We start from the raw sequence: 13013 nt of genomic DNA on the forward strand, positions 1-13013 counted from the left end.
GATACCCCTAAAGGAACAAGCTCCATATTAAATTCAGTCATGTAACCTGTATACATAAATTCCTTCCTATCAAAATCAGAGCTATTTTCCTCTCTCTGCACTTTTAGAAATTGATCAGTTTTATACGCTTTTGATACCACAACAATTCTGTAAAGGTATTGTGAAGTGATTGTTGTGCATTTTCTGACCTATGGACAAAATTGACTCAGGGATGTCTGTAAAAATGGAACTGGTTTGTTACCCAGGAATGACGAGGAAGAGGAACTGCAGTTGATCTTCCCCTGTCTGGTACAGGGTTCACTATCAACTGCAGCCTTCTTACTAATGACCCAGTTAAAGACTTAAATTGCGTACAAGCTGGGAATCCAAATGGGCCAGTTACACAAAGATAGATTAGTGAATGAGTTTATTAATATTTATTAATAGAACAGAAAGAAATTCCAGAACTTTGGACAATAGTAGCAGAAGACAAATCACAATGATACAGCAGTAACACAAAAACTCAATATTTTGAGTTTAGATAAAGTACAGTCCCAAAAGATCATAAATAGTGGGGAGAAGGCAGAGAACAAAAGTGAAAATTTTGAAACGGATTGCTTAAACAAGAGGCTGTGTAGGTCAGCAACAGAATATTCGAAGTCAAGGTATGAGCAGCTGAATTGTATTACTAGGAAAGTACTCCCCTACCCAACAGGAGCATCGGAATAGCTTAAACGGCAAGAGGGCATCAGCAGCAGAGCTGAAGCAGGGCCAAAGGTGGATAATTTTAGACATTTATTGATGCAATGGATATGTAGTTCATAAAACTCATCAGAATCAACACAACACAAAGCTGTTGACACAGTTATCAGCTTCATTTGCCAGAGAAAGGGATAAATTAATGACTCCATTAAAATACTTTCTGTAATCTCAGGTTATCCCTCCCACTTTAGTTATTATTACTGGAGGAAAAAATACTAGCTGCTGCTTTGCACAGGAAGATCTCACATACAGCATTATTGTGATGAGTAGAAAACTTTTTGCAGTGTTGGCCAGGGAACAAGTATTGTGCAACACCTAGTCCACTACTCATTTGTAATAGAAACACGGCAGCAACAAGATGAATAGGCAGGGCCTTGGTTTTACAACTCAACCAAGAGATGGCGCCTCCTTCAGAAGAGCACCCCACAGCCCTGGAAAATTGGCCTAGATGTTTTGCGCTTCGTCTTTGGAGTGACATGTGAGCCCCCAACATTCTGGCTCAGAAACAACAGGGCCTACTGTTGTAGCTACAGGTGGCAGAATGTTGTCAATGCATTCACAGTACATGTTATATTAAATTTAAATATAAATTAGCAATTCAGAATTTTACTCATCCCTCAAGCTAAAAAAATTCTATGTCCTGTTGTATAACCTCAAACTTCCAAGTGTTTAAGCTATTAAGTTTCTCAAACTTCGCTTTGATGGAACTACTCCCTCAAAAAAAAAGAAACTATTCCTACTTTAGAAAAAAAGCAAGTACTTTTGGGGGCATTTTTCAACTTTCTTAACAGCAACAAATGCACTTTAAAAAGTTTTTTGGAAGCCTCTGTGCAAACAGCTCTCTCTCCTAATTTGCTACTAATTGACATTTCCGAGTTTGCTATCATTACGGGCAATGAAATGTTACACAATTATACCGAGGCTTCACATGAGCCATTCTCAAATGTAATAAATAACCAAAAGCTAATGAATACGTTCTACATTCTTACGAGCCTCCAACAGACTAATGAACATTTACAAAGTGATATTAAAAATACAGTCCCGCTCAGTTATGTAAATATCGAAAAAAAGTAAACAGTACAATAAATTTCAAGCCTGTCGACGTGCATAGGTACAAACAACAGATGAAAAGCGCAGATCCCAAATTCAGCAAATTTGGCCAATTCTTGGGAGACCCTCGGGGACCATTAAAAATAACTATGGTAAAGAAAGATTTTTGCGAGGCGGTAATATTGTTGCTCGGGGATTGATGAAGACAGCGCCCGAGCCACAGTAGGAAAAGGCCGGGAGCTGCACAGTCCGAGGCGGCCGCGGCCCGAGGCCTCCACTTCAACAACTTGACTATGAACTCAGCGCGCAACTCTCGCCACGAATGAACGCCCGACAGGACGGGCCCATGGGCCCACTCACTCACCCCTTCATGGTGCGCGGGCACTTGTCCGTCTTCACCTGTTAACTGAGCGGGGTAGGGGATGAAGGTAATCGCCCGACTCCTCAACCTCTAACACATGCCACTCACCGCGCTCCCTCCGCTCCGCGCCACCCACTCTCACCTCCGACCTCTGACCCCACCTCCGAGCCAACACTTCGTTCGCATCTCATCGAATGAGAGACGAACCTTCCCGAGTCTGGCCGGACGGATCCCGAGTTCCTCCGAACATAACCGAGATTTCCCGAGTCTGGCCGAACGGAACCCGAGTCTTTCCGAAACAGACCCTATCGGAAGTCACGACTTGGAATGTTAACTTCGTTTCTGTCTCCACAAGCGCTGCATAACCTCCTAAATATTTCCAACGTGTCCTGTTTTATTTCATATTTCCAGGCTCTGCAGTGATTTGTTCAAATCTAAACGATTCTGCTTCGAGCGTAGTCGGACGGAGTCAAGCGTGTCGCCGACTCCAAGCGACCCGGCCCGAATCGAGCCGAACTCAGCAAATCTCGCAGAAATAATGATTCGCTGCCGTTTGGACCTTCCTTTATGTTTATTTCTTTTGATATGTCCCTTAAACTGGCTTCAATGCATTAATGAGTTAAGAGAGCGAAATAATGAAACCATGTATCTTTTAATACTCTCCTGCTTTATATTTTGTTTCACATATGTGGGGATTCATCAATTGTATTTGAACAATCATTAGGTTTATGTTTTTCGGTTTTAGAGAGAAGGGATGTGTTGGGAAACGATTATCACGTGACCATGATTTTTCTCTCCTTCCCCCCCCCCAAAGAGTTTATCTTACGGGAAAATGAAACTAATCATCGGATCAAAACGTCTCACCTCGACAAATAATCAAATCTTTAAATTAAATTGTATTTATAATGAATAATTTTCAGAATTCGGGTTAGAAGCAACCTAAGTGACGTCATACGCTCGTTAAGTTATTGCATCCCAAATATCATTTCTTTTAAGAAAATAAGGTATTAATTATCGTTTGCTTACACCTTCAAATCTTAATCTTCATCATGAATTTTAAAAAGTAAAAATTAATTGTGAGAAATTCAGTGCTTTCTGTAGCACCGCCGCTTACAGTTTGGCAGGGTGCGCATGCGCGGCGGGTGGTCAGCTGACTGTCAACCGTCTGCGGCTGCGGGAGCTCGAGACGACGGCGCGGTGGTGGAGAGACGCAGGTAATGGGCAGCTGGCCGGCTCCAGGCCCGGTGTGCGGCAGTGAGGGCATCGAGTCAGGGCCGGTGAGGGATGAGAGGGGCCAGCGAGTCAGGGCCGGTGAGGGAGGGGAGATGGTAAAGAAGACAGCAGCATCTTCCAGTCTGGCATCAGATTAATTCCTTTTTTTCTGCACTATTTTTATATTTATTATATAATCCAACACCTTTCACAATATGTCAGCAATAATAAACCAAATCCTGAGAGGAAGAGGACAGTTTCCCGGCACCAAACTGGATTTTAATCTCTCTCCACTAGCCTGATTACATTCTGTTTTATCTTCTCATGTTCGGACGCTGTTATCTTGTCCGCTACACCGTCTCCCTCACATTTACAATCCCCATTGCCTGTACTTTTTCCAAACCTATCAGCTTTGACGTGTTTTGTGTATTGCCAAGTGAATTGGCTGTAGGTGTGCTGCATTATTAGTTGTCCATCAATCACCCAGGGAAAACTGGGAGGATGAGAGCTGTGCCTTGTACCAGGTTTAGGAAATGAAACAGGAGTTTCACAACTAATGTGGGAGGACTTAATGTAGTGGCCAATCATTGTTTGCTGAATCTTGACATTGGTTTATTTTCACTTGTATGAGATACAGTGAAAAGCTTTTATATTGCATACGATCCAGTCAGATTCATATTATTTTGCTTCATTTATTCTCAATTTCTTCTTTCCCACCTCTCACCTGAATGTTTAATGGGTATATTGATTAAGTGAATGATAGAGGACTGGCATATATGTGTACAATCCAACTGTGGCAAGCTGCAACATTACATTTAATTGATATTTTGGCTAAGAGCAGGAAGTGATCTTATATTGTACAAATTCAGTAGAATCATTAACACTCATCAAAGTCAGAAATTTGCCACCAACTTGACCTGGCCTCAAGCCGACATAGCTTGGCTTGATATTCTCTGCAGTGCCTTACCATGCTATTTGTATATAAAGCCATCTCTCAGCGCCTCAGGGAGCTTATGGCTGAGAAGTAAGCGTTGTTTTTCCTTTAAACAATCCTTATTGACATTCAGAAACTAAATAATCAACAGTGTAGAAATGTGCTGGAATATTTTGCATTTAGCTAAGGTTAATGTTAGCTTAGGTGGTGAGTATTGAAAATTTATTTCACTAGTGTTTTTTGCGAATCAGTAACCAAATGTTTTTTGTGCCTTTGTGCACATCTCATAAATTTCACAGGTTGTACCATGGCAGAAATGTGAATTCATCCCATTTTTATCCCAGACTTAAATCTTGTTGTTTCCTTTATGATGGGGCAAAAAAAATTGCATTCAACATTACAGTTTTATTATCCAGTGGCAAAGATCTGCATTATCACTAAATTCATGAGAGTATATCCAAATACACTGGGTCCAAATTGAAATATATTAGCTGCAACAAAGGAACTAAACCAATTTTGTCATAAAATCGGAAACATTTGGAATGGTGTGGAAAACATGGGAAACAAGTGGAGACGTTTGGGAGGGTGTTCTTGTTACCAGGGAGGAGATGTTTGCATCTTAGAGCATGAAGGTAGATAAATCCCCAGGACCTGACCAAGTACATCCTGGAGCTTCGTGGGAGGTGAAAGAGGGAATCGCCAAGACCCTTGTGGAGATATTTGCTTCATTATTAGGTATTGATGAAGTTTCAAAAGACTAATGATTTTCCCTTGTTTAAAAAGGGTAGCAAGAACAAGCAAAGGAACTACAGTTGGTCAGCCTGACATCAGTAATGGGAAAGTTGTTGGAGAGAATTCTGAAGAGTAGGATCTACCAGCATTTGGATGGGAGGAGTCAGCATGGCTTTATGCGTGGGAAGTTCTGCTTAACAAACCTTTGAACTTTTTGAAGTATCCAAAAAGGTAGATGAGGTTAGGGCAGTGGATGTTGTCTGTTTGGATTTTAGAAATTATGTTCATAGTAGGTTGGTCTGGAAGGTCCCGATGAAATCTTGGAAGCACTAGATAGGTGGATCAAAATTGGCTCATGGTTAGGTAAATAGAAAGTGGTTGAAAATTTTTTTTCCTCTCATAATAGAGGCTGGTAACTTGTGGTGTGCCACAGGGACCTGTGTTGGGACATTTTTATTCATTATTTATATAAATGATTTGGATGCAAATGCACAAGGCCTAATCAAGTTTGTTGATTTTGAAGAAGGTTATCACATATAAAAGGAGGATCTTGATCACGGTAACATAGCAGTTAGTGAAACTGCTTTTGCACCACCAGTGATCACTGATCGGGGTTCAATTCCCGCCACTGTCTGTAAAGAGTTCCTATGTCCTCCCTGTGACTGCGTGGGTTTCATCCCACATTCCAAAGATATACGGTATTACTACTACTACGTCGACTCAGGCCTAGGGGGCCGGTGTTGGGCACGATGACGGGCTCTCCACCCCTCCCTCTCCCTCATCAGTGTGTTCAGTTCATCTACATTAGCTGCGCCGCTGTCTTCTAGGAGCATGTTGTCCATAGTCTTGTGAGAGTGCCCAGGGTTCATCCTCCCATGCTTGGGCTCCCATATGATGACCAGGGTGGCATAGACAGTGCCCGGCTAGTTGCAGTCTATATGATAGGCATATTATATTGGTGCCAGAAGCATAGGCTACCTCCAGTACAATCCTCGCTGATCTGATTTTACGCATTTCACTGTGCTTTTACACTGTACATGTGACAAATAGTGTGGTAAATGGGCTTCAATACAGATAAGTGTAAGGTGATGATCTTTGCAAGGTCAAACCAGTGTAGGACATGTACTATGAATGATAAGGCACAAATGAGTGCAATGAAACAGGGACATGGGAGTACAAGTGTACAGTTTGTTGAAAATGGCATCACAGCTACACAGTGTGGTGAAAAGGCTAAAGTACTCTGGCTTTAATCATTCTGGGCATTGAGTTTAGGAAATGGGATGTTATGTTTTAGTGGTGTCAGTCATTGGTGAAGCTGCACTTGGAGAACTTTGTACTGTTTTGGCCACACTTTTCGGAAAGGTGTAGTTAAACTGGAAAAGGTGCGTAAAAGATTTACAAGGTTATTGCCAGGACTGGAGAACCTGAGTTGAGAGAGATTGCCCAGGCTGGGTCTTCATTCCTTCGAACATAGGAGAATGAGGAGTGACTTTATATTATTTAAAATTATCAAAGGCAGCAAGACTAAAACTAGGTGGTGTAGATTTAAGGTGAGAGGGAAAAGATTTATAAAGGCCATTTTTTCATGCAGAGGGTGGCGAGTATATGGACTGAGCAGCTAGAGAAAGTGGTGAGGTAGGATCATTTAACAAGCACTTGGGTATGTTCGTGGAGGGGTGGGCTTCAAGAGAAGTGGGCAAAACACAGAAAATTAGTCCTGGCAGGGTGGGGCTGATCAGCAGGGACTCATTGAGCCAAAGGATGTGTATCCATGCTGTATTGTTCTGTACTCCATGCAAGTTTTAAACTCAATTAACCAGGATTCATGCATATTAGGCAAAATGTGTAAATAATTGTAATGGAATAACTTTTTTTTAATTTGGCCTACTTTTCAAGAAATACTTAAGTATGTGCCACATAATCCCCAACTTGCCAGATCCAAATCAATACAGCAGATTTTCTTTTGATTAAAACAAGCCAGGAATTACCTGGACCTTGTACAATATTGCTGGTTATGTTGTTGGGTCAGGGCAAGTCTCTGCTAGTTACCCTTAGAAGAAAACAAGCCACCTTCCCTGGCTTTGCCATGTGTCAAAGCTGACAAGTTTTTGAATATTCCTGGCATTTCCTGCAACACCTAACATTCAGAAATGAAAGAAGTTATGCAAAAAAACTTTAAAATGGCTACAGACTTGTATCATAAAATGTGCTGTCTTTTCTAGCAATTAGAGCTGATTGCTCACTCTGCCATCTTTTGGGCCATATTGCCCTACTGCATTCTATCCAATTACAAAATTCATCACAGTATCATTTTTTTTTACTCATTTAAACTATTACATGTAATCTATTTGCTCTTAATTATGTGCTTTTGATGACTACTATTAGATTCTGAACTATTTTAGATTGGAGGAGCTGTATAATAGTTTTTAGCATTAACTGTCTCGCTCTTCAGAAGCTTAGAAGTGAGCAATTTCTGGTGTGACCAATCTTCAGTAAGATTTCTCATAAGTGGAATGTCACTAACCTTGCGCAAGTCACCACTGCATCACTGACTTGCTCACTGCATCTGCCATAATTCTGTATAATAGGTCATTTCAAAGTTAATCCTTTTAAAGATTTTTATCGTTTAATTAGTCTTACTCTTGTCTATTTTATAAAAGCAAATAGTTGACATTGTCTTGAATTACTATACATGAATAAGTGTTTTGGTCCCACTTAAATTTTAAAAATAAACCACGTCATACAAGTAAATTTATGTTGAAAATCATAAGCATGTTTGATTGTGTATATAAATATTAACGTCAAGATGCTTAACGAACATTGTTGTTAAGTAACTTTGCCAATTTAGAATTGGACTTTCAACTGAGCTTTATGTTAGGCATGTTAACTATGTTGTTTCGATGTTACTTTTCAGTAAGCTTGAGTTTGAGAAATGATTAATATTTTACTACCTTAACTTCCATTCAGCAGTTATTCCTTAAAATTGTGAATAGTAAATGTTATAAAAGATCTGTGGTTATTGTGTAGGAGTGAAGTATCCCCACACAGGTCCCTGAAACTTGATAACATTTCAAAAGCACTGAATGCATGTCATTGAAATAAATTGCATATATAAAAGCAGTCCAGATGAAGTGTCTCGCCCCTAAGTTGTCGACTGTTTATTCCTCTCCATAGATGCTGCCTGACCTGCTGAGTTCCTTCAGCATTTTGTGTGCGTTAGTCTGGATTTCCAGCAGCTGCAGGATCTCTTGTGTTCATGCTTGTATAAAAGGACAGTTCAAATGTAAAATTTGGTTTACTCCCTCTTTATCAATATGACGATCCAAAACAAAACTTGTATAATTTAAGGAATTTTGATATGCAGTTGCCTTACTGTTTCTAGCTCCAGAAAAATAGTGCCTTGGGCAAAATTGCCCTGCTGTGACTGCAGTATGAACACTAAAAGGGAAAGCAACGAAGCTCTTGCTAATTAGCTTGAGCAGGAACGATAAAGTATAAAACTTCTCCAGTGCTGCATTTGCTCACTGGTCAGGGTTTGCTTTCTGATTGCTGTGCTTTTTAGTCTCAACTGGACAAGATATAACTTGAATAAGAATTAATGAACTGTTTTTCTAAGGGGAAGCTGAAGTAATCAGAAATTATATTCATCATTCGTCGTTTGGATCATTCTGTAGGAAGCTTGCTAGAAGTGTTAAATTTTTCTCCCCTTGCCCATGATGATGATGAATGCTTAGCCTCCCAATATGTTTCCTTGGGATGATGAATTGCTGTTGGGAAGATTAATAAATATGGATGGGAATGGTGTCAGCAAAATAACAATGACCCTTCTTGTTTGAATCTGGGTTTGCTCTCCCAGAAACTAAACCAAAATTGCACAAACAACTGAGAAACGGTCCAAAAGTTAGTTTAAGATTGCAGAAGTGAAAGGATTATGTTGTAACCTATTTGAAAGTATCTACAATTTTATTTGGAAGTTTTTCCCAGTACTGTACAGTTTAACTCTTAATTTTTCACTTTGACTGGACAGTCTAAGATAATCCCAGAACCTTGTGCAATGAAAGCAGAATGTTAATTATTATTTCACTTCCTTTTCCAATTAAGGATCCAACTGTGGCTACAGAAAGTACATGTACTCTAGAGGGCACTGTAGTTGCTCAGTCCTTATTTAAATTCCACGAGCTGCATAACAGCAGTATCCTTTTCATTTACAACTTGAAATGTTTCCTGCTCTATTTGTAGAGCAGGAAACACAATGTGTACTCTGTTATCCATTATGTGAGCCATATATTTCTGTAAAATCTTCAATTCTCTTTTGCTTTGAAATTATAACATAATTCAACTAGCACAGTCTACAGCAGTAGTTCTCAAACTTTTTTGGGCCTTGACTTCCAGACCACATCCCCAGCACTACACTCTCCGTTTTTGGCCATGAGATAAAAACTATAAAGGTTTTTGATTCTTTACTTAATACAGTAAAAACAGTTTTCCCCCAACAATTTTAGAGAATTTGTAGTTCCAACTATTCACTACTTCATTGATTTTTCACGTTTCAAGGAGATGGATGGGCTTGGTGCAGTGATAGCAGCTTTTCAACATCAGGCTGAATGTCACTCGGAGTCTCAGGTCCCCACGATCAGTCATTGATGTCTGTTTCATTGCTTTGAAAGAATCTGGGTGACTGTACTGAAACCGTGCTCCACTAAATTCGATGTTAGAAAAAACAACTTGACCTTTTTCCACAGTGCGGGATAATGATCAGAAATTGCTTTCTTTCACCAAAAGTCTTGATGTGATTTTTATGAACCACAACTTCAGCTCAAAGTCCATTTTGTTGTGAGATCAGTTCTTCCTCTATTCTTCCCATCAGTTCCTCATTACAAGTGTTTAGGAATGGATTTATTACACAAATTTGAATCAAGCGAACTTCTGAAATCTTTCTGGCATATCATACCCAGATGGGGCACAGTATACTTGAAGATCATCATCAAGGTATTCGTTCTTTCTCTTCCAACTCAGAGAGGCTTGGAAACTGGAAAAGATTGTGACGGCCAATGTTGCTTAAATAGGGTTAACTTTGACAGAAATGTGGAGACAACTGATGGGACTTTGATAAGATTTACATTATTTCCTTGCAATTGAAAATTGATTTCAGTAAGCGTTGTGAGTAGTTCTGACAAATAAACAGTGTCATGCCTAATATTCTGGAGTTGATAACTGAGCGAAACACTCAAGTCACCAAAGAATTTTATCACAGTTTCAAAATGCGCATAAAAGCATCTCGGGCAGTTTCCTTTTGAGAGCTACCTGACTTCTGTGTGCAACAGCAAGCATTCAAACTGTTCATCATTTTCAATACAAAGCTCTCGAAATAGTCGAAATGAGTGCATGGGACTTGATTTTATTTGCTGCTGTGATAACAGTAGTTAATACTTTGTGCAACCAATCATTTGTTTCTTTTCGTAAAAAGATATTGTCTGTGAATTACACGGTGAATGGTAAATATGTTAGGTATCGCTTTTTTTTTTCAAGAACATAAAACCCCTCAGTGGTGCCCTGTCATAGATGATGCTCCATCTATTTCTCATGCAAGAAAAATGGTGAGTGGAATGTCCTTGTCTATTAAAAAAATTCTCAGCAACCCAAAAGTATTGACTCACGCTTTATATTTGTTTCTAGTCCCCTTGTAAATAACAACTCTTGAACCATGCTTTCATCTGTTATGAAGCAAACATGACCAAGAAGCAAAGCTTGGTTGTCCAGCAAAGTTGACTCATCCAACTGCAGGGTCTATTCTGTTGCGCAGTGTGTCTTCCATATTCTCAGACATTTCATCTGTTCATCTTTGAACAGCGTTGTCACTGAGTGGAATCTCTTTAATTACATTGGACGGCGATTTTTTTGTTTTTTGAAAATATTGCTTCCTCAGAATCTTTCTGTGGTTATAATGGACCACTTGAAGCTGAACAAAAATATAATTTCAGACTACTTGTATTACATAGGAATTTGGAGAAACAAGAAATTAACTTCTATTGCATTTAATATGTTTAATTGTATAACAGTGCTGATGCTTTGCAATTGTTTAATAAAACTAAAAATGCTTTGTTGATGATATTCATTTGTATTCAATGTCTGCAGTTTCTCACCTAAGTGTCCAACAATAATCAGCCAGCATCGATGGATTCCAGTTACCCTGATACAATTTCTCCATGACTGCAGTGTCCTGGTGAAACCTTTCATTATGCTTGTCATGACTTTGCCAAGATTTACGGGGAAGAGTCTAAATGGGAATGTGGAAAATGAATCTATGGTGACATGTTGCACTTCATGGTTTTGTATGCTTGAAACATGTTGTCATCCAGCTGCATGTAGTTTGGTGCCCTGTAGTTACCAAGATAATTTTCAGCAACATCCTTGAATGCCTTACATGCAATTTTCTCCAGTCCCACTAGACATTTTTCAAATTGTCTGTCATTGGTGACCTGTCATTTGTGGACCAACAAAAATACCTTTCTTAATCTTGGCATCAGTTATTCTGGGATACATCTGTCTCAAATATCGAAGTCCTTCACGGAAATTTTTGTACCTGGTGACAGCACATCCCATCCTTGCAGTCTTGAACCCAGTAATTCTGCTTTTGACATTAACAAACCCAAGTCTCTGACCAGATCACTTAACTCAGATTGAGTTATCAGATGAGGCTCACTTGACATAAAGGGTTCAAAATCTGTTTTTGCATCAGTGTCGTTTTCCATTTCTGGCTCATGTATCGTAGCATCTTTGTCTGCCTCCTCTGGACACTATGTCTCTGGTGGCTTCAGCATTGGAAGACTATTGTCATACGGTACAGGTCTCATGGCTGAAAGGAAATTGGTGTGTTCAATGGATTTCTTGTTTTTAGCAGAGAAACCAGACACTGGACAGACAGGAGTAGCAGTGTGCCACATGATCCTTCTGGTCTCACCATATCAGCTGGACAGCAAATATCATTGACTTCCGAGTACCAAGCCAAGCTCTAAGATTGATAGCACATGTAATGCAACAAATGTGAGGAGTCCAGGCTTTACCTTGATTGCCAGTTTTACATCCAATGTAGAGCTCGTGCTCCATCTTTGAGATTTCAGCATATATTTGCTACAAATACACTGGTATGCAAAAGTTTGGGCACCCCTGGTCAAAATTTCTGTTACTGTGAATAGTTAAGTGATTAGAAGATGAACTGATCTCCAAAAGTCAGAAAGTTAAAGATGAAACATTCCTTTCAAGATTTTAAGCAAGATTAGTGTATTATTTTTGTTTTGTACAATTTTAGAGTGATAAAAAGGAAAGGAGCACCATGCAAAAGTTTGGGCACCCCTAGAGATTTGAGCTCTCAGATAACTTTTACCAAGGTCTCAGACCTTAATTAGCTTGTTAGGCTATGGCTTGTTCACAATCATCGTTAAGAAAGGCCAGGTGATGCAAATTTCAAAGATTTATAAATACCCTGACTCATCAAACCTTGTCCCACCAATAAGCCGCCATGGGCTCCTGTAAGCAGCTGCCTAGCACTCTGAAAATTAAAATAAATTATGCCCACAAAGCAGGAAAAGGCTAAAAGAAGATCGCAAAGCATTTTCAGGTAGCCGTTTCCTCAGTTCGTAATGTAATTAAGAAATGGCAGTTAACGGGAATGGAGGTCAAGTTGAGGTCTAGAACAGCAAGAAAACTTTCCGAGAGAACCGCTGGTAGGATTGCTAGAAAGGCAAATCAAAACCCCCATTTGACTGCAAAAGACCGTCGGGAAGATTTAGCTGACTCTGGAGTGGTGGTGCACTGTTCTGAGCGGCGGCACCTGCACAAATATGACCTTCATGGAAGAGTCATCAGAAGAAAACCTTTCCTGAGTCCTCACCACAAAATTCAGCATCAGAAGTTTGCAAAGGAACATCTAAACAAGCCTGATGCATTTTGGAAACAAGTTCTGTGGACTGATGAAGTTAAAAT

General features: G+C 39.7%; 2 protein-coding genes across 6 annotated transcripts in view; one reads left to right on the forward strand and one right to left on the reverse strand.

Moving 5' to 3' along the window:
- Positions 1–2358, reverse strand: part of naa50 (N-alpha-acetyltransferase 50, NatE catalytic subunit) — a 42460-nt gene extending 40102 nt beyond the window's left edge. For 2 of the 5 annotated variants that reach the window (XM_072258869.1, XM_072258868.1), the window contains exon 1: positions 2156–2312. Coding sequence is in view for 3 of the 5 variants with exons in the window: in XM_072258867.1 (XP_072114968.1) it covers positions 2261–2343 (83 nt within the window). In the remaining 2 variants the exon portion in view is untranslated. Of the gene's footprint in view, positions 1–2155 lie in introns of all 5 variants that reach the window. The other 3 variants (XM_072258867.1, XM_072258871.1, XM_072258870.1) reach the window with 3 other exon arrangements.
- A 923-nt stretch (positions 2359–3281) lies between these two features.
- Positions 3282–13013, forward strand: part of atp6v1ab (ATPase H+ transporting V1 subunit Ab) — a 40707-nt gene continuing 30975 nt past the window's right edge. Inside the window, exon 1 of the mRNA XM_072258873.1 lies at positions 3282–3366. Within this exon, the coding sequence (XP_072114974.1) occupies positions 3284–3366 (83 nt within the window). The 5' untranslated portion in view covers positions 3282–3283. The remainder of the gene's footprint in view (positions 3367–13013) is intronic.

Source organism: Mobula birostris, chromosome 5 (genome assembly GCF_030028105.1).
Source record: "Mobula birostris isolate sMobBir1 chromosome 5, sMobBir1.hap1, whole genome shotgun sequence".
NCBI lineage: Eukaryota > Metazoa > Chordata > Chondrichthyes > Myliobatiformes > Myliobatidae > Mobula > Mobula birostris.